Source organism: Chenopodium quinoa, unplaced genomic scaffold, assembly GCF_001683475.1.
Source record: "Chenopodium quinoa cultivar QQ74 unplaced genomic scaffold, ASM168347v1, whole genome shotgun sequence".
In the NCBI taxonomy this organism is placed as follows: Eukaryota; Viridiplantae; Streptophyta; class Magnoliopsida; order Caryophyllales; family Amaranthaceae; genus Chenopodium; species Chenopodium quinoa.
This window is the reverse complement of record NW_018744626.1, coordinates 4,024,441-4,046,248: the sequence shown is the minus strand read 5'-3', so window position 1 is coordinate 4,046,248 and position 21,808 is coordinate 4,024,441. Positions and strand designations below refer to the sequence as shown.

Genomic DNA, 21,808 nt, shown 5'->3' with positions numbered 1-21,808 from the left:
CTTCTGTCCCGTGTAATACACGGGTTGTTTATAGATATACAATATAATTTGTTATTTTATAAAAATAAATAGTTCATAAAGGAGAAGAAGGGGTGAAAAACTGAATGTAATTTTAGAAGATATTAAGTTTGGGAAAGTGAACCATGCAAACAACATTCATTTTTTTTTTCATACATGTATTTAAATTAAAGTGTTTTTAAAAAAAAATGAGAAAGGGGATTAAAAAAAAAAAAAAGTTAAATGAGGTGACATGTGGCATTGGTGAAAAACAAAATTAACATGTGGCTTGATGAGGATGATGGTTTGTGTTTTTAAATACTAAGTATAGATATAGATATAAATTGAAACATCATTAACATGCATTGCTTATGTGGCAAGTTTATATGTTGAAAAGAAATGATGTGGCGAGTTAAAACAAAAAATTTGACACATGGCGAAAAAGCACTCCTTACCTTGGAGTTTTAATAATAATATAGATATAGATTAAAGCATACTAATTAAGGAGCTTGAAACTAATTTACTAAATTTCTCCTTATTTTTGTATAATTAAGACACTTTCCTTTATTTTAAACTTTTCCTTCATTATGATAGAACCTCATAAAAGACAAATCAATTGATTTTGCTAGTGAAATTTTGTGTTGTGAACTAAGCATTTCGAATAGAGAAATAAAAAGCTAAGGGTTTATGACTTTATGTTGAAGAACAGGGCTTGGCAATGTCTGACCTCCGACAAGAGCTAGGGTTACCACGGTAAAATAACAAAAGAAGTTTTCCATTATAGTAAAAATTTACAATAATAATCAAAATAATTATTTTTAGAATTCACACTCCATTCGTTCCTATAAAGAGGAATCAAACAAGATTAATTACCCATAGTCCAATGCACAATTCATCCAAACAATAGGTGATCAATTTCGACTCGACCCGCTAGCCTAACCCGAGAATAAAGCAAGCTTAGCTACTGCCAGTGCGCTTTCTCCATTGGGATTAATAATGACCATGGAAGGGGAGGAAAGAGAAAGAAACAAGAATAAGTTTGCTTATCCAATTCTTGCAATGCTCTAATTAGGTTTCCGAAACATCATCCTATGACGTTACTTTTGAGGGTTACTGCAGTTACAAATTTACCTACACAATTATCAAACACATTGTAACTTGTACAAATACTCTTCACTATATACCAAAAAATGACAACTTTACCCCTTCGACCTCAATTGTCTATCAATGTGATTAACAATTAAGGTCTCATTCACTTCACCTTATTTTTGCTGAATTGAAATTATTTTTACTGTGATGAAATTATTTTACAGAACTTAAATTAATTTTACTAAACTGAAATATTTATGTTGGACTAAATTTATTTTTGCTAACTCTCAATCATATTTCTTCTTTATAATTACCGTTTCTTATTGAACTGAAATTACTTTTATTAAACTAAAATTATCATACCGTATACTCCCTTCGTTTTTTTTTATTTAAATCACTTTCCTTTTATGTTTTTTTTTTTTTAATTTTTTTTTAATTTTTAATTTTTAATTTGCATCACTTCTATATACTACCTCCGTTTCTTTTTAGTTGACACGTATTCTTTTTTAGGAAGCTTTTTTTAGTTGACACATTTCCTTTTGGGGTAAATTTTTTACCTTGCATTTACAAGGTACCCCACTTAGGCCCTGTTTGATTCACCTTAAAAAAATAATATTAAGAAAAAATAATTTTAATTCAGTAAAAATAAGTTCAGTTCAGTAAAATTAATTTCAGTTCAGTAAAAATAATTTCCGTTCAGTAAAAATAAGTTCAGTTCAGTAAAATTCAGTTTTCTTAAAGAAGAATTATAATAGAAAATCAGTAAAAATAATTTAAGTTCAGTAAAAATAATTTCAGTTCAGTAAAATTAAATTCAGTTCAGTAAAATTAAGTTCAGTTCAGTAAAATTAAGTTCAGTTCAGTAAAAATAAGTTCAGTTTAGTAAAAATAATTTCAGTTCAGCAAAATTAAGGTGAATCAAACAGGGCCTTACTTTTTCATTCTCTCTCACTCTCTTTTCTCTTCTTAATATATGTGCTTAAATCAAACGCGTCAACTAAATAAAAACGGAGCAAGTATAATAACTTTACACTATATTTTATTATTTCTCTCTCTTACTTTAAACCCCACTAAAATTAATTTATCATTTCTCAATCTCATGGTCCCCACTACTCTCTTACATACTTTCACTTTTATGGTCCCCACATTACTTTTACCTTAATAAATTATTCATCCACTCACATTATTAATTCGTTCTCCTAAGACTTCGCTCACTTGCAAGTGATGCAAATAAAATAAAAAAAAAACGGAGGGAGTAAGAGCAACTCCAATGGTTGCTTTTATGGACTAGCTTGCAATTTTAATAATTTTCAAGTTAATAGCCAAACCGTTGGAGAGTAGTTTAATAATTAGCTTGGCCAAGCTAATGCCAAGCAAATTAGCTTAGCTAAACTAATTAGCTTAGAAATTAATTGTCTCTAATAAAAGACTAATTATTTAAAAAATAAAGCTGAAAAATCTAAATGCTAATTAGCTTAACCATTGTGGCATAAATTAGCTAGAAGGAAGAATACTTTGCAATCGTAGGTGACATGGCAAGCTAAGGCTAATTTGGCAATTAGCTTGCCGTTGGAGTTGCTCTAATATCATATAACTAATATATAAAGCTAAACTTTTAGCCAGGCCATGACGTTGCGACACTTGGCGTTCCAACTTTTCGCCAAGTGTCGCGCAACGTTGGAGCAATTTAAATAAAAGATAAAAAAAAAGAATTTTAGGATAAAATTTAAAGTTTAGAATTTTATTTTCGATAAAAGACCAATATTTAAGAGATACAAATTGAATATAATTTTATTCAAAAGAAATTATTAGATTATAATTTCTCAAAAAAAAAAAATTATTAGATTATAATTCTTAAAAATTATCATAAAAATTAAATTTTTTTATGTCATAATATTTTTTTTGGAGCGAAGGAATTAGTTTAAAGTGTAAAACATCTATTTATAATATATACTAAGGTTAAAATAATATACTTCACAACTAATATAATTTTATTACTACATAGACCTGTCAATTAGGGTTGAGTTATGAATCATTCGGATTGGGTCACTTTAGGTTACGAGTCAATAAATGTTCAACCCTTGCCCAAAGTTTTGGGTTCGGGTCAACCCAACGGGCTTTGAACATTTATCTTATTTAATTTATTATTTGTTTATTTTTTTAAACTATTAAATCGAACAATTCACCAATATTAGTATTAGTCATTATATGCCTACTAGATAGTAAATCGTCACAAAAACATATCAATAAACTAATTATTTTATCTTTAAATTCAATAAACAACCCGGACATTGCACGGACACAAAACTAGTTTTTTTTAAAAAGTAAAGTTAACCGGCCTAACATGGCTTCGACCGGGACTCAAGTTTATTTTTTAAACAAGCCAATACAATCTCTCCTCACAGGCACAAGCACTAGCACAAACTGCACAAGCACTAGCACTAGCACTAGCACAAACTGCGCAACAACCAAAATCGCTAATCAACAACAAAACCCGCCACCGCCGTCGCCGTCGCCATCGCCATTGCCGCCGTTGTAGGAGAGAGAAATTGAAGAATGGAGTCGCCGGGGCAATGGCTAGAGAAGGAATTGAATGAATTGTGCAAAAAAGTAGACACTCCTTTTGACTTTGATTCTGATATGATTTCCGGCCTTGTTTCTTACTGTGAATTTGCTCCTCCGCTCGACGCCAAAGAATACCTTGATGTAATTCCATCTTCTCTCTCCTCTCCTCCCCTTTTTTTCTTCCATTTTTATCACTACTCTTTTCCCTGTCTAATTTTCGGGAAATTAACATTTTGTTCGTTAGCTTTTTTTTTTTTTTTTTTTTTAAATTAATATAATGGGGTGTTTCTATAATTGGACAGTTGATTAGCTTTATGATTTCTTATTGTTATTATGCTATGGTTTTATCTTGATTTGTGAATTTTTCTTGTAAAAACCTAATCTTGTCTATGGATCTTTTGTTGAACATGGGTTGATTAAGAAAAAGGTTATGATCATAGATTATAATTTGCAAATTACAACAGAAATATGGAGATGGGTGTTTAAATATGTTGTTTGTATTGCTTCAGTATGTCTGCATAGTTCATCAGAAATTGATATATTCTCAAAAAAAATTGAGGAAAAGAATGAATTGGAACATATGAACTGAATTCCAGATTGTGTGTTTGTATTACTTGTTGATTTAGGCTTGAATTTCTTTGAGCATTGGAGAGGACACCATTAATGGTCTGGAATGGTATGAGAGCTTGGGCGTTAAGATTGTCAGTTTTGGCTAGAATGCATTGGAACATATGAATTAAATTTAACTCTCAAATCCCTTGTCTTAACTCATGAAGTTGAATGGTCACCAAAAATAGATTGCTGGGAATGCAATCCTTTTAGAAACATTGTACATATACTGATTTACGTTGTACCTGCATTGTAGTTTTTTCCAAATATCTAAGCTATCAGATGTCAGGAAAGCTTATGGAAGCAATTGTGTAGAGAGCTCTGAATTTTCTGATAAAATAGAGAATGAATTATTATTCTTACTTTCTTGATTGCTGGGGATTTCTAATGTTGAAAGAAATAGATTGGTTGTAGCAAATGCTTAAGCTTCTCACTTAATGTTTTTCATTTTGTGATGACTTCAGAACATCGTTGGTGAGGAAGCAGGCAAAACTGTCATACAAGAATACTTAAGACGAAGGGGCTACTCACCATCACCTGAAGCAGTTGGTGCTTCTGCTTCCAAATTACAGGCGTATGTCAAGCCAAGTGCTGATGAAGGCTTGACCAGTGGAGCCAAGAAACCATCCAGGGCACAGAAAGAGGCTTCAGCTTCTAATAACCAAAATAGTAAGGTAAAAATAGAGGCTGCAGAGTCAGGAAACAGGCAACAAAATAACTCTAGAAAGAAAAAGGGTGGGAAGGTTATATCACTTGCAGAAGCTGCCAAGGGAACTATCGTATATCAGCAAGGCAAACCATGCTCTTGCCAGGCACGTCGACATAGATTGGTGAGCAACTGCTTATCTTGCGGTAAAATAGTATGTGAACAGGAAGGGGAAGGGCCTTGTAATTTTTGTGGGGCTCTAGTCCTGAAGGAAGGAAGTACATATGCTGGTTTGGAGGTGTCTGCAGTACCTGAAACGGAAGCTGAGGTAGCTGCAAATGCTTATGCCAAGAGGCTTGTTGATTTTGATCGGAATGCAGCTGCACGCACAAGTGTTATTGATGACCAAAGTGACTACTATGATGAGGGTAACAGCTGGTTGTCCATGGAGGTATATGATCAAATTCTACAGATATTTGTATAACCTCCCTCTTCATATTACATGAATATGAATGCAGATTTTCATTGGATAATATATCCTTTTGCAGGAAAAGGAACTTTTAAGGAAGAAGCAAGAGGAGATTAAAGCAGATGAGGAAGCAAAACGAAAGAGAGTAGTTGTGGCTTTTGACTTGGTTGGCCGTAGGGTAAGTTGATCTCCCTTCAAATATATGATGAAATTTGGTTGATTTCTGCTGGCTTATGTTCTCAAGCTTATGGGACAGATGGACATATACCTAGCTACCCCTTTACGGCTCCTTTCAATTCTGAGATCAGGATTTCTTGTTCTTGTGGTGTAAATGATGTGGGATAATGGAATTGGTATTAGGTCAAAATTTGGTTTCTTTGACAAGAATAGGTTGGATCTCTTGGGGGTTACCTTGGCCTCAAGGTAGGAGATTTTTTTGAATATATGTGGTTTTTGAAAAAAGTGAGAACCTACATAAGATGTGAACAATTTGGTCAAAGAAGCCTTACGCTATGTGTCTTCTCTTGAAGTAAGCATAAGATGATTGCTTTCAAATGACACCTTTAATTTCAATTGACTTGTATTATGTATTTGCTTAGGTATTGTTAAACCAAGATGACACTTCAGAACTTGAAACTGGACTCAACATTCTAAGGCCACCTGATCAGAGAGAAGCAAGCCGAGTCAAACCAAATCCCACCCTTCAGGTGCAACCAGTTTTCATTGATCCCGGCCCTAGGGAAAAGCCTCTCAAGGACAAGCGCTCTAACAAAGGTCTAAACAAGGGACTGTGTTTGGAGATCAGTGGAAGGGTGCAACATGATCGCAGTGATTTCAAGCACTTTGTGGAGGAACCTCTTGGATCTTCTTCAGCAAATGATTATTTGCAAGGGCTAACTTGGAATGGTGTCACACACATGGAAGATGATGCTGAGTGCTCTGCATACTAGTATTACATAGTGAGGTTTAGGCCCCTAACTGTACTATGGTATGAGCTCATTCTGTCTCTGAATACTTGTTTATCAATACAAGTGTATATTCTGTTGTCCTGCCAAATTTCTCCAGATTTTACGACATGTGCATATCTTAGTGTGCACCAAGTTATACTATCCGATCATCATGAATAAAATAGATGGCGAGGCCATTACTCAAAAGTCATGGTGTCATATACCAATTTGTAGCTTTAATATTACCTGTATGACTGTATGTGAAGGATTTTGCATTTCTCAGGTTTTGGTTTTGTTTTGCATCTTACCATTAATTACCAGTCATTGCATTCACTGGGAAAATTATAGTTCAGATGTTCGTATGATTGGTCTGCAGTTAGTGTAAAACAGTATTTAACTTCCTCACAGTTACAAATTTATTTACAGTTTCACTATAATTTACGAAGTATTACTGTTGTTAATCTTCTTTAATTTGCCATTCTACGTAGGTCATCTTTTTTTTTCCCCAAGTGGAAAATTATTCATTACCATAATTATTTAATCTTAATTTTTTAGCTGTCCTGATGACATGGTATAAGAAAATGTGTAGCTCTAGTAGAATCAGGTTGAATATTAAGGGGTAGGGTGTCTTATTACTCTTGTACCAGTTGTTCTTCTGAGAATACCAGTGTTTTTTTTCTTTGCTAATAAGCAGGGCCTACTACTGAAATCCATTTTAAGGGTAGCCGATTGGATTTCAAGCCCTTGGGGTAGGCATTTGACCTTTTTTTTTTTATTTTTTTTTTCTTTTTTTGTAAATTAGTTTGCCGAGTGACTCTTACCTTCAAAGAATATTGCAAGGCCGACTTCTTGATTCTGTGGAAGCACTTTGGGCCTCCCAAGTGTTGCCACACCTAAGCCTTGGACTGCCCTTGTTGAAGGGATGCAAGGTAGAACTTGTAGGTGATTAGTTTTAGGGATTTGGGCATTTAGCAACCCAGAAAGGTTGCAGAAGAGCATGGTGGAACATGCAAATAATCTCTGTATTGTGTTACAGAGTAGTCTAGGATAAGGAGTAGTGCTAGAAACTTCACATACATTGGTTTGTGGTATGATATTATCTTACATTTCATGACCCAAGTTAATTTCAATTTGTTGTGTTAGTTTTCAAAATTGACATGATATATCTAAGTATGATTGTTATATGATGTCATATACGGGGAAGAATTATCGGACAACTTGTACAGTCTGTAGTAGATGCAATAAGATTTTAATAAACCCCTAATATTAAACAGATCAATATCATCTTGTGATTACAATAGCACTCTCATCCAATAGAATTGGGTAGTACAAATACTAGTACTAGTTGATGTACATCAGTACATGTACTACATCTCTTTGGGCCTTTGGTGTAGTACTATGAATTTTTAAATCTGATCCAACTAATAGTATTAAAATTCTAATTTTAGGAATATGTCCCATGTTATATCTATTATCGGCTGCTTTGTTTTATAATACTCTTGTTGGTTACTATTCGTCGTTGATGTGTTACTCAACTTTGTCTATGAAAGTCATCTATTTTTGTGTGTGGCCGGTGGTATGAGAGTTTTTTTTTATTTGCATATACCAAGTCAACTTAAGCATCTTATTTTTGTGGAGGTCAAATTTGTAGCTCTCAAGTTCCCTAACTACAGCCAGTGTGCTTTGTGCTTATTGTTATGGATCTTTAGCTTGTTTCAGGCAGCTCCGTTACAATAAGCACAGTGCACGTTGGCTTTTCCGTTGGGTTTGTCGAGAGTTCTGCAACATTGAAGAAGGCTAGGAAGGAATAAAAACGTGCTTAATGATTTCAGGGTTGGTGGTCAAGGTACGTAACTATGTGTTGTATCCAGTGCTAGACTGTGTTAGTTGATTGTTGCATGATCGCTTGATCAAATTACTAAGTTTAAGGTTTGAGGTATGTATGCTTCTCATCTGCCTAAAATTCAAGTAAATTGGTATTATTCTATGCTTTCTGGGTTGATATTGAAGTTTTTGGAAAAAATTCATTCTAATTTGGATGCTTTGTTATGCTTTTGTTCTTAATCAATTAGTGGTATACATTCAACTTCTTTACTTGAGAAAATGATACTGGTAATTTGATTTGTATTATGTGAATATATGTATATTCATATTAAATTTCATGTTATGTTTGTACAATACATTGTAATGTTTTTCCTTGTATATGAGTGAAAACAATGTCAAAATTGATAAACTACGACTTTAAGAGGGGAGGGGGCATCAAAATTGATGAGAGTTTAATTAGTATAACAATAGATTCACTATTTTCCAAAATGCGTTTATACACATGCATACTAGATAGCCTGCGGTCGGATTTTCATTATTTTGCCCATCACTTATAGTTGTCAATAAGGTATCGATCATGCCCGGAGAAGAGGGAGGGGGCTGCGAGTGTCTGTGTGCCTTGTTAAGGATTGAAACTTCCAACCTCATGTTTGTGAGGTAAATGTGGTACAAACTAATTGACTATGGCACACCTACCACACCCTCAAAAATTGTCCGTTTATGGCTAGGAACCAACTTTACTCTTTAGAAGACATTATCTCACACTTTTGCTTCCGGCCGGCACCATCAGATTCTTAAACCATCATAGATCATCCTCATCGTCTTCAATATCATTTTGATCAACACTCTTTTTAGTCTTATGAGGTCGCTCTTGCACAACTAAAACCGAAAATTCAAATTCCGGAGAAACTAGCATATCTCCAAAAATCCCTAACTCCGGATACTCACACCATCGGTCCAAAAGCCCGAATAAGGGAGTACATCCAGGCTCATGGTATCTGCCTACTACCGCTAAATCTATCTCATCTTTCATGCTTACAACAATATCAGTAGTTTCTCCACCATCGTTAACCGTTACCTCTACGAATGACACTCTATTGTTATCTTTACACTGGCACTGGAAATCTTGGATAGCATTATAGTCATTAAAGGTGTTATATGAAGGCTTCAGCGAATTTAACCTAATTACGCTGAGCCTAATATTTGGATGATTCACGAATATAGTCGCATATGCTAGAGCCTCTTGGTCATCCACCCCGCCTATGAAGAAAATAGCAATGTGATAAACATCGCTAAGGTGAGTCTGATTTTGATCACCTCTATCAATTAGCATGCCTATGGAACATGGCGCCTTTTCTAGAACCATCTTATTGACGTCTCTTATGGGTTGAGATGCATGTTGGAAACCCATATCGTTAGTCCATTGTGCGTGGAAAGGTAGGATTAGTAGACTCACGTTATGGCTATGTGCAGTGCTGCATATATCATTGTACATGGCCGTGTATGAAGACACTGAAATGTAATGATGTGGGCGAATAGTACCATTAGTTTTACGTTCAAGGTTCACCAAGGCATTTACTGTGCGGTTGCAACGAGAGAGGTTGGAGCGATAAGCAGATGAGGATTGGATCTCGTGTAGGGGCGCTAGGATAGGGAGGGAGACGCGGCCAGCAGTAAGTGGAATAAGTTGGAGGGCAATGACGGGTAAAGGCTTTTGTTGTGTAGAGTGGAAAGCTTGAAGAAGGCGTATAATTCCGGGTAGATTTTCTTCCTTATATATGCATGATAATACGCGCAAAGTGCCCGTTTCAGCTGATGTAAGTATACCTTGTCTTATAATCGTTCGATATTGTGTTGATGGTTCATATATGTATCTCACTAGGGGTAAGAAGGTTCCAGTGCAAAACAGAATGTGTAGCGACAAAGTTGTGTAGTGTTCTGCGCTCAATATCTGCAGTGTTATGCAAACATCATGTAAATACAACAGATTGTAACTCGAAATTCTAACAATATATTAAATCATGGCTACGGTATTAATCAACTTAAAAAACGCAGGAATAACATGTTCAAATGATATTAAATAAGAGATAATAAATTCATATAAGTTCAAATAAGTATACTGAAACTTAAACTTACAACTAAAATAAGTCGTGATAAGTTCATATAGGAAATTAAGAACAAAAAAGTACGTATCTCACCCCTTGTTCTTGAAATTGGCCAAGCATAACTATATCTAGCAGACCTGCCGAAGACATGATGATAGAAAGGGAAATCGCGGTCCTGAGATGAACTCCGAAAAACATAGTGGGAACAAGAGTTCCCAAGAATTTACCACATACGCCCAAAATCATAATAGTCTCTACTATAAGAGAGTTTGAGCTGAGAGAATTGAAGTCTGCTTCAAATCCATGCATAGCACAAAAGATAGGGAAAAAAACACATGAAGTAATGGTGTCTAATTTTTCGGACAAAATCGAGGCTAGTGGTTCTTCAGGCAGGAAGAATCCAAACAAGAAAACCATGAGAGGGTGATGAACTTGTAAGCTCAGGAAGGCTAATAAAAGAACAATCAAGAGGATAACCATGAAATGGCTGTCTTTTACACGTTCGCCTTCGGGTGTATAGCTAACAATATAAATGATTAATGGCCTACAAACTGCAAACATAAAAATGTAGGTTCCAGAAACCATAACTGGGTGCCAGAATTCGCCGGCAAGCACAGGGTTTATAAGACTGTACATCAGGAAAGTTAGAAACATTCCAAAGATATCAAGCACCAAAGATGCTGCACAAGCCAAGCGACCGAGCTGAGAGTTGCTTATGCCAACTTCATTAACATGGTTACATGTAACCATGAAGAAGGTTTGAGCATTGAGTAGAATCACCTTGATTATTCCTTCTATTCCATCAGAAAAGTTAAGCATTCTTACTCCAGCATAGCTTAATGCCAATGACGCGATTAAGCCAGAAAAACTTATGATGACTGTTTCCTTGTCTATTCTTTTCAGTAATGCTCCTACATTAGTTTCCACTCCTAATATGAATGAGTAGAATACGAAACCTAAGTATGATAAGGTTTTTATCAAGTAATTGACCGTCGGATGGAGTAATGCCTGAAAGTCAAGTATATTCTTGGAACATAGTAGTCCAATTACAAAAAATCCACCCTGTATGGACAAGGAAAAAAACATAGTAAGGGTTAGTTTACCATAGTAAAATAGGGGGAAAAGGCGATACACAACTAGTTACAAACGGTTACAAAGCATGAATGTATAACAGGAGGATTTTTAAGAGCATACAGAGGTATATAGGATGTATAGTGGGATAGATAACATTCCCTTAAATTTATGGTTATTATATGCTATTATTAGTAAAATTAGTTGATGATTGCATTGGATTTGATTGTAAAACATAGGAAACTTAAGAAAGGGAATGTATGTAATGTTTTAGATTGTAATGAAAATTCGGTAACTTACAAACATCCTAGACAATACTGGCAAGCCAAGAGGTCTAAGCAAGAACGAAGTTGTTGAAATGGTAAGCAAGATTATAGCGAGTAGCAATATGCATATTGATGATTCTGAACCTTGAGGATAATATGGGTTGGACCATACACTCGAAGTTCTTAATAAGAAAGGCCATTCTTGGCACATCATCTCGGTGTTGTTCCAAGTAGCCTGACTCCACATTTTGAGTATTCCATTTGAGGTTGATGCCATGTTTAACTTCTTTATTAATTTGTAACTCGATTTTGTTTTTCACATCACAATGTACAAAGATTTTGAGCGAAAATGTGCTTGAGATTATTAGAAGTGTATTGTGAAGATTTTACAAGATTAAAAGAGAGGAAAGGAATAGGCTCAGCTCTTATAATTATGATGATATACATTGTATAATGAAATTAAATTGGGATGAATATTAGGTATAAGAAATAATTAATTAGTTTAAGCTTCCTAAATAAAGAAATATCATGCTTGGAAATGGTTGTACTTTTTGGCATGCATGAATCTAAATTTAGAGTAATGACATGCACCAACGATTTCTAAGGTTTTTCAGGCCAACAATATTTCTAAAATAAATTACTTAAAATTCTTTGCTGGCTTAGCTTGGTGTTGTTAACTGAGTTAAATTTACACAAAGAATCAATAATTTGACGCGCACAATGTCACAACTGAGTAGCCTTGTGAGACGCAAGCTGGAGATTACAATGAAGATCAACTGATTCCGAATTCCAAATCTCTCTTCCTTATTACACATATTTTCTTATAGTTAACAAACTCTAAAAGAATAATTGAAACGACAAAAATGTACTTCTATGTAGGGATGTCAATGCGAGTGCTTCAAGGAGGATGCATAGTTTGTAGCTTTGTACATGGAGTTACAAATTTGTAGCTAATGTTTAGGCTCAATCTAAGTCATATGACCTGATGAAAGGGTTGCATTGGATATATAAGTGATCCGGGGTGGTTCAATTTTTGTGTATTAAACACCTGCAATTCGCGGAGATGGATGCTATTGTTAGTATGGTCATGGAATGAACGCAACTCGATTATCTTTTAATGTTGTGTTCATCATCCAATCGAAGTCATAGGCAGGTAATCAGAAAGGAACCCTAGGTAAAACATTTGTCAATTGTTCTTAGAAAATGACCATGCTACCTGCAAATGATTAAGAAGGCGAAAGATGGTGATTGTGATGGGTCTTACCTAGGAGTAATTATAAGTGAGATTTTGTCCCTTGTTAATTGTATGTTTTGCTGTCAAGTTTTCAAATGTTTTTAGGGAGGTTAATGAAGTGGCACATATATGTGTGGGGCCGGGGTGTGTCTTACTATTATTGAAGATGTAATTGCCACTGATTTTTGTTTAGTCACGCGTAAATGAAAGTTGTGACCCCTTGGCCATTTTCCCAAAGAAAGTAAAAGAAATATAGACATGTAATTGCAGTGGACAATTGTGAAAATAAATATTGCAATAATAAAAGAATGTGATACACATATTTTCAAAAGTTCAAAGATGGAAATTTTAAGTTGCACTCAATGTTAGTACATCATAAATGTGATACATCTCTCGGATTTTCTAAATAAAAACGGTACTATGTATGATGAAATCAAGCATAATGGAAAAAATTAGTTACACTCAATGTTAGCACTTCATACGTTTATCAGATTTTCTAAAATAAACAAAGTATAATGTATGATTAAACTAAGCATAATTATCACATTACAAAATCATCAATTAGGTCATCATTTTCTGTTGTCTTATGAGGTTCCTCTTGCACAACCAAAACCGAGAAGTTAAACTCTGGTGTGACTAGCATGTCCCCCAAAATCCCCAACTCCGGGTACTCGCACCATCGATCTGTAAGGCCAAACAAGGGTGTACATCCAGGCTCATGGTATCTACCTACAACGGCTAAATCGATTTCATTTTTAAAGGCAATGACAGCATTCGTTGTCTCAGCCCCATCACTGACGACTATCTCCTGTACTGACATTCTCTCATTGCCCTGCAGTTTATGGTGAAATTCTTGAATGACAGTATAGTCATCAAAACTGTGGGTGTTACTCTCTGACATTTTCGATTTTAACCATATGACGGTAAGCCTAATGCTTGGATGACTAGCAAATAGGGTGGCATACGCGAGAGCCTCATGATCATCTGCCCCTCCTATGAAGAATATAGCAACACGATACTCAACATCGAGTATGGTAACATCTTTATCCCCTCGATCAACTAGCAGACCTGCAGAGTCCAAATTAAACAGGGGATTGGTAAGTTAATAACATAATAACAAAAAATTTCCTAGAGAAAATATTCTAAAATTGACTCCACAAGTCAGAAACATAGATTCGCCCCTACCTGCAGAACACGGTGCCTTTTCGAAAACCATCTTGTTGACATCTCTTATAGCTTCAGATAAGTGTTCCACTTCTCTATCTGCAGTCCATTGTACATGAAAAGGTAGAATAAGAAGGCTGGTTTTCTTTTCATGCGCGAGGTTGCATATATCATTATGCATAGTAGCATATGCAGACACTGAAATATAATGCTGCAGACGAGCAGCACCATCAGTCCTGCGTTCGAGGCTCAACAACGAGCTTATTATACGATTGCAACGACCAATGTTGGATCTGAAAGCAGCCGAGGATTGAATTTCATGGAAGGGGGCAAGGATAGGTTGAGTGACACGGCCAGTGAGTTGAATGAGTTGGAGAGCAATGACTGGAAGAGGCGATTCGTGTGTAGGATTAAACGCCTCGAGGAGACGGAGAATTCCTGGTAGATTTTCTTCCTTGTGAATGCATGCTAATACTTGCAAAGTGCCTGTTTCAGCTGATGCAATCACACCTTGTCTTAAGATCGTCGAGTATTGTCTTGATGGATTGTACATAAACTTTACAAGAGGCAGAAATGCACATGTACAGAACAAAATATGTATCCCGATTACGGTGTAGTGTTCTGGTTCCATAACCTGCAGTTTCAATGACACGCACAAATCGAAAAATGTTACAATTGTACACATGAAAATTTAATTAAATTAGTACAGAGTACACTAGCTGGATGTTATAAAATGCAACATTTTACAGCTTTACTAGCTCATTTTGCTTGATTTTGAATTGATCGATTCTTAACATTTGATTTATGCTAATTTACTCGTGTTTTTGTCGCATACAATTAACTATCAACTGATGAAAAGTGAAAACAGAGTTTTTACAAATTGATTCTGATTTATACTGAAATTGGATTTTTCGAGTTGAAGTGAACATGGCCTAATTTATTAGCATAATCTCATAATGGGGATTATATAGAGAAGATAGCATGACTTACCCCGGAATGACGAAATATGCCGAGCATTGCAATGTCAAGGAAACCGCCGGAACATAAGATGAAGCCAAGGGAAACAGCGCTCCAAAAAGGTACACCGAAAATCCTTGAAGATATAAAAGTTCCTAGGAACTTGCCACTGATACTCAAGATGACAATGCACTCTATTATTAAAGATTTTTTGCCAAGGTGATTAAAATCCGCTATAAATCCATGCATAGCACAAAAGACCGGCAAAAAGACACTAGAGTTCATGAGATCTAATCGATCGTTTAAAATCGAGGTAAGTGGCTCTTCTGGTAGGAAAACCGCGAATAAGAATACTATCATGGGCTGACCAACTAGCAAGCTAAGAATTGTTAGTACGAGAATGATCACGATGATTGCCAAGAAATGTGAGTCCTTCATACGACGTCCCTCAGGGGTGTAACTAATAATGACCAAGATTAACGGCCTACAAATGAACATCATAAAGAGATAGACCGCGATAACATAAAAAGGTAGCACAAAATGTCCACCTTTGAAAGCTATATAAACATTGAAAATCATGAAAGTCGAGACCATTCCATAGACATCGATGACTAAAGATATAGCACAAGCTAAACGACCGATTTCCGAGTTGCTTATGCCAAGGTCGTTAACATGACTACAAGTAACCATGAAGAAGGTTTGAGCATGAAGGATCATTTGCCTTAAATAACCGGCTTCATCTTCCTTTATATTTAGGGCTTTTAATCCGGAATAACCAAATGCTAATGATGTAAAATAGCCTGAAAAACATATGATTATAGCCTTCTTTCTTACTTTTTTGATTAATGCTAACAAATTAAGTTCCACACCAAATATAAATGTGTAAAATATGAACCCTATTTGTGAGAAACTGTTCATGAAGTAGTAAACTGTTGGGGGGACTAATGTTTGAAAACCAAGGGCATTTTTTGAGTATAATAGTCCAATAATAAAGAATCCACCCTGCACATTACATAAACAAGAAAGATTCATGTTAGGAAATTAAACTTTTACTATATGTTTAATGATAATATTATACTTAAAAGATTTAAAATACATGAATAATATTGACTATCAATTATTCTAATTTTATTACATATTCTTGGTTGTAAAGTTTGGAATAATATACTTGATGTTTATCTCTTATTTTTAGTAAGCTAGTTATTGGTCCGGACGATGCTACAGATCATATTCATTTCTAGTAAGCTTTCTTCTTCTTTTTTTTTTTTTTTTTGGAAGAATGGTAAGCTAATTTATGGAAGCATCACATTTCTATAGAAAATTACAAGCATTTATACTCTCTAATTTTTTTGTTTTTTAAAAAAATATTGTTGCTTTATTCATTCATAAAACAATGTCCAAATTATATCATTGTGCTGAAATAAAATATCAAAAATATATTTATGAGGACATAATGAAGGGAAGTGAAACTTACAAACATTTTGGCCATGGCTGGCAAACCAATAGGTTTAAGGATGAAGGAAGTAAGGGTAATAATAAGCAAGATTATGCAAAAAAGAAGGATAAATGTAGATGAATCTGAACCATGAGGATAAAAACGGTCGGACCATATGGTTGGAGACCCTAAATATATAGGTCGTTCTTGGCATAACATTTCGGTCCCATTCCATGAACCCGTACTCCACAACTTTAAGGGATCATATTTTGATTTTATTGTCAATTGTTCTGCGGCCCCTGGGTCCATAGCTAATTTTTATGTAAAGTTTGATTTTGAGACGGATTTATTACAGGTGGGTAGCGTTAGCAAATTTGAGGGAGAATATGAGAGAAAAAAAGTTTTTAAAAAGAGGTTTAAAGAAATAAGAGAGAGTTTGTCAAAAAAAAAAAAAAAAAAATAAGAGAGAAATGTTTATGAGCTTGCTAGAGAGAGGCATTTTTGGTAGATTAACTATAGATAGGAATTTAGGATGCCCAATGGAAAAATAGTGTGTACAGTTGGGTTTTACCAGAATTACGTAAGTTTTGTTACCTTTTCTCTTTATCTTTTGTGTCTTTACATACACCAAACAATAAATAATATACCTTGATTTGATTTTTTAACATTATTTTTGTTGGAAATACATCAATACAAGTAGTTTTTTTAACTTGTTACAGCAGAACAAAAAAAAAAAAACTATATGTTTTTCATTTATTTTCTATAAATAGAAAAATTAATTAATATCACAAATTAAACGAATTATTGCATTGTAAAAGAAAAAGTTAGATCATTTCTCAAAAAAAAAAAAAAAAAAAAAAAAAGATCATAATCATGATCATGCGACTATGATTTCGTTGAATTAAAAAACAGCAAGAATTTTTTCACAATCACCAGTCGCAAATGCTATTGTGAGTTAAATTTGTAATTTTATTTTTCGAAGGTGTAACATTTTTAATTCTGAATTATTTTTTGTGTAGTAGTTATTGATCTTATTATATGTAACACAATTTGTGGGATTAATAATCCAGATGATTTTGTTTCCTAGATCGGCATAAAGGGATAATTAGCATCTAAAATTTAAATTAATACTAATGTCTTGTATGATTTGAGAATCATCAAATGATTTTTTTTATAATTGTTGAATTTTGCTTATGTTGTTTTGATTGTTGATGGTATACCTTTAGTAACTTGGGTAATGTAATTTTGCCTTTTTGTATGATTAACATATGTTCGTGGGCATAGCTAACACATTACACATTATTAGTGAACCATGTAAAATTGTTAACTTTGATGTAGGTTAAAAAATGGGGACAAAAGGAAACTCAGGAGACAATAAAGCCAGAAGCCCTTTATCAGTTTTCATTGTGTTTGGATTGTGTTGTTTTTTCTATCTATTGGGTTCATGGCAGCGCAGTGGCTTCGGCAAGGGTGATCGAATCGCGGTACAGATCACACAGCAGACAGACTGCAGTATCCTTACTGATCTAAGCTATGAGACACATCATGGAGGTGAACTTCTTAATGAAGTCAAGAAATTTAAACCATGTCCTGATCATTTCATCGATTACACACCCTGTCATGACCAGGCGCGAGCAATGACCTTTCCTCGAGAGAATATGAACTATAGGGAGAGACATTGTCCTCCACAGGAGGAGAAATTGGATTGTCAGATACCTGCACCTAAGGGGTATGTCACCCCCTTTGCTTGGCCCAAGAGTCGCGATTATGTACCTTATGCAAACGCGCCTTACAAGAGTTTGACAGTAGAGAAGGCGGTCCAGAATTGGATACAGTATGAGGGTGATTTGTTTAGGTTCCCTGGTGGAGGAACGCAGTTCCCTCAAGGTGCAGATGCTTATATTAATGATTTAGCCTCTGTCATTCCTTTGGATAATGGGATGATTAGAACTGCTCTGGATACTGGCTGTGGGGTAAGTCTGATTCGTGTTATTCGATCTCTTTTTTGTGTAACTATATATTATACTCCCTCCGTTTTGTAATATTCTATATATACTAAGCTAGTACGCTATAGATTAATATGGGACGGAGGGAGTGTTATGAAGGGTTATAAGCAATTTTGATGATTACTTGTTTTATAAGAGTAATTGACAAATTTTTAGCTAGGTTGCAAGTTGGGGAGCATATTTGTTCAAGAAAAATGTTCTAGCGATGTCAATTGCACCTAGAGACTCACATGAGGCACAAGTTCAATTTGCTCTAGAAAGAGGAGTTCCTGCTATTATTGGTGTTTTGGGAACTATAAAGCTCGCGTATCCCCCTAGATCATTCGATATGTCTCACTGCTCAAGGTGTTTGATTCCGTGGGGTGCAAATGGTAAGTGGATTTTGTCAATTGTTGTACTAACACTGAATTTTACAAACCCGAATAAAGGCCTAAACCCCCAAGCTGCCAAAGAAAACAGAATGAATGAATTGTTGCTTAGTTTGTCTAATATTACAAGTTACTAAGGAAGTGATACTCTGTAGGTGGACTTTACATGATGGAAGTTGATAGAGTCCTTAGACCCGGGGGCTACTGGATACTCTCAGGTCCACCCATCAACTGGGAAAACAATCATGTAGCATGGCAGCGTCCCAAGGAGGAGCTTCAAGAAGAACAAAGGAAAATTGAAGAGATTGCTGAGCTTCTGTGCTGGGAGAAAAAATCTCAGAAAGGTGAAATTGCTATTTGGAGAAAAAGAGAGAATTGCAGGGAACGAGTTTCTCGTGCTACTATGTGTGATCCACAATATGGCACTGATGTTTGGTAGATTTCTATGCATTCTGTTCTTCTTTGCTGTTTTTTGGTAGATTTTTCGACAAAATGAACCTATGACAGACCAATAGCTAGCCATGTTAGTTGGACTTTTGTAGTCGTGTACTCATGTCAGGCATAGATATGTCCATGTTATTAGTTCAAAATGAATTGGCAAATTACTACACTCCACTTCATCTTGAAAGTGTTCAGGATGTAACATAAGTATTTAAGTGAAATGAAGAGTCAGAGTAACATAATCAGAAGTTTTGCTCTACCTCTTAAATTGCAGTACTTAGAATTGTCGTTTGCCTTGTGCATAACAGGTATAAAAAGATGGAGACATGCATAACTCCGTACCCTGAAACAAGTTCTCCTGATGAAGTTTCTGGCGGAGAGTGGAAACAGTTTCCAGACAGACTTAATGTTATTCCTTACAGAATAGAGAGTGGTTCTGTTCCTGGAGTCACAGCTGTAACATTTCAGGATGATATCAAACTTTGGTCAAAACACGTCGATTACTATAAAAGGGTGAACAAACTGATTGATACAGGAAGGTACCGCAACATCATGGATATGAATGCTGGTCTAGGAAGTTTTGCTGCAGTACTTGATTCCCCTAGTTTGTGGGTTATGAATGTTATGCCCACGATTGCAGAGAAGGATACTTTGGGTGTTATTTATGAGCGAGGTCTGATAGGAATATATCATGACTGGTAAGCCTTATGTAAACTTCTGCTTTCTGTTATGTCAGGACTTAGCAATGCCTGTGTGCAAAGTTTGTGTCAAAAGATTTGGTTGCGCTGTTTCATGTCATCTTAGCGTACTATTCTTTCTTCCCACCAATTTCCATCAATTAACTGCTTGAGATTTTAAATTTTTTTTTTCGTGTTAATAGCTTGAATGTTTCGTTCTGTATGTGTCTGCAGGTGTGAAGCCTTCTCTACATACCCTAGGACTTATGACCTGATACATGCAAATCGTCTTTTTAGCTTGTACAAGAATAAGTAAGAAACATTTCATCATTCGTTCTTTTCGTTACATTCATTACAAATAAAGGTAGCCTGTCTTTATTGTTTGTTGTTGAAAATGTTCATGCCTAATAAAAAAGCTATCTAACAATCATTCAATAACTTCTTATAAAAATTTTCAACTCCTCTGTTTAAGCCTGTGTCATTAGTCCACCATATTAGAACTGTGAAATATAATCTGAATAGACAGTATATATCTTATGCAACTCTTAAGCAAATTACACTCCAAGATGTGTTGCACCCCTTAGTGAGGTTTTTGGTCACAAACTAGGCCTATCGACTATTGAGTTTGCGCTATACAGCTAATGATCCTTCGGCTAAATCATGTAATTCATTGTTAAATCTGTTGTAAATCATTGCAGATGTAATGCAGAAGATATCCTACTAGAAATGGATCGCATCCTACGGCCTGAAGGGGCAGTGATATTCCGAGATGAAGTAGATGTACTTATGAAGGCGAAGAGAATAGCAGCTGGAATGAGATGGAACACCAAAATGGTGGATCATGAAGATGGTCCTCTCCTCACTGAAAAGGTGTTGTTTGCTGTCAAGCAATACTGGGTCGCCGGTGAAAACAATTCCACTTCTGTGTAACTTAAGTCTGTAAGTAGAAACAATTTTAGTACAGTTACTGATACAGGCCAGGCAACCACAATTTTCGAGTAATTTTTTGTTCACTTGAGTATGGATATCGAAGCAAGGTCCTCAATGTGCAGCAAGCATTCACACCATCCTTTTGTCGAGGTTTCTTGCACTCCTTGCAGATGCACTGTACGCGTATCTGCAAGTGCACTGCATCTGCAAGTGAACAACTTTGCTTAGTGTTTTTCAGTTTTCTGATGTATACAGATGCCAAGCAGCTATGTTTTATCTGTTTTGTCATCTAAGAAGTATATTGTACGGAGTACTTTTTGTATTTTTTGTGATAGTTTTGTTTGTACTTTACTAGTGAGAGTTCTGTAGTTCCAAATAATTAATTTTTGGTCAATTATTTTGTTGATACATTCTTTAATTAAACATGCTCTTAGGCTTCTTTTGGCCCTGTTTCACCAACTTTTGATCTAAACGTTACTCATTCGATGACCATGACTGATGATTGTGGTGCTATATCGTTCGAAAATCTGATGAAAGAAACACCCCAAAGCTTCTGATTACACCATATTTGAGCTTGATGATTAAAATTACTAGCCTCCTAAACGTTAATGGTCCATCAATTGCATCCTCATTTGATCCTATATATAGAACTTAGGGAAGGAAGCATCTAAATGTCATTATTGTTTACTACAATATTTCAAGACATATATCTTAAAAGCCAAAGAAAATAGACATGTAGATGTTGCACTATAAAGCACGTTTGTGTCAAATAAAAAATTCAAGGTTCAATACTAGACACGTAAAATATTTCCTAACGACCAAACATTTTGAGATAGCCCTAAATAAAAAGATTCACATTAGACATGTTAAATATTTGAAAGAATCCATATAATACTGTGTAAGATCTAATCTATAGTTAAGATTAGATGGATCTACAACATTTTTTTCAAAAAAAAAAAGTTACATATTAAAAGACAGTTAACCAATCAACAACTAAGATTATATGCT

At 35.1% G+C, this 21,808-nt stretch overlaps 4 protein-coding genes across 5 annotated transcripts; 2 read left to right on the top strand and 2 right to left on the bottom strand.

Moving 5' to 3' along the window:
• Positions 1 to 3,456: 3,456 nt before the first annotated feature.
• On the top strand, positions 3,457 to 8,412 carry LOC110700575 (activating signal cointegrator 1-like). Of its 2 annotated transcripts, XM_021878133.1 has the most exons (5): positions 3,457 to 3,792; positions 4,725 to 5,357; positions 5,455 to 5,553; positions 5,975 to 6,363; positions 8,032 to 8,412. In XM_021878133.1, exons 1-4 carry the CDS (start codon positions 3,643 to 3,645, stop codon positions 6,323 to 6,325), a joined length of 1,233 nt encoding a protein of 410 aa, XP_021733825.1. In that variant the 5' UTR covers positions 3,457 to 3,642; the 3' UTR covers positions 6,326 to 6,363; positions 8,032 to 8,412. The 2 variants fall into 2 exon arrangements, with proteins under 2 accessions (XP_021733825.1, XP_021733824.1); XM_021878132.1 differs by lacking the exon at positions 8,032 to 8,412 and having other exon boundaries at positions 3,458 to 3,792; positions 5,975 to 6,604.
• Positions 8,413 to 8,937: 525 nt separating this feature from the next.
• Positions 8,938 to 11,865, bottom strand: LOC110700901 (cation/H(+) antiporter 14-like). Its single transcript, XM_021878482.1, has 3 exons — positions 11,623 to 11,865; positions 10,345 to 11,313; positions 8,938 to 10,097 (listed from the first exon to the last, which is right to left on the bottom strand). Exons 1-3 carry the CDS (start codon positions 11,863 to 11,865, stop codon positions 8,949 to 8,951), a joined length of 2,361 nt encoding a protein of 786 aa, XP_021734174.1. The 3' UTR covers positions 8,938 to 8,948.
• Positions 11,866 to 13,303: 1,438 nt separating this feature from the next.
• On the bottom strand, positions 13,304 to 17,015 carry LOC110700798 (cation/H(+) antiporter 14-like). Its single transcript, XM_021878392.1, has 4 exons — positions 16,418 to 17,015; positions 14,977 to 15,945; positions 14,008 to 14,620; positions 13,304 to 13,890 (listed from the first exon to the last, which is right to left on the bottom strand). Exons 1-4 carry the CDS (start codon positions 16,685 to 16,687, stop codon positions 13,364 to 13,366), a joined length of 2,379 nt encoding a protein of 792 aa, XP_021734084.1. The 5' UTR covers positions 16,688 to 17,015; the 3' UTR covers positions 13,304 to 13,363.
• Positions 17,016 to 17,139: 124 nt separating this feature from the next.
• Positions 17,140 to 21,317, top strand: LOC110700797 (probable methyltransferase PMT2). The gene is made up of 7 exons (XM_021878391.1): positions 17,140 to 17,328; positions 17,717 to 18,351; positions 18,545 to 18,755; positions 18,908 to 19,187; positions 19,502 to 19,891; positions 20,105 to 20,182; positions 20,569 to 21,317. Exons 2-7 carry the CDS (start codon positions 17,725 to 17,727, stop codon positions 20,798 to 20,800), a joined length of 1,818 nt encoding a protein of 605 aa, XP_021734083.1. The 5' UTR covers positions 17,140 to 17,328; positions 17,717 to 17,724; the 3' UTR covers positions 20,801 to 21,317.
• The last annotated feature ends 491 nt before the right edge of the window (positions 21,318 to 21,808 follow it).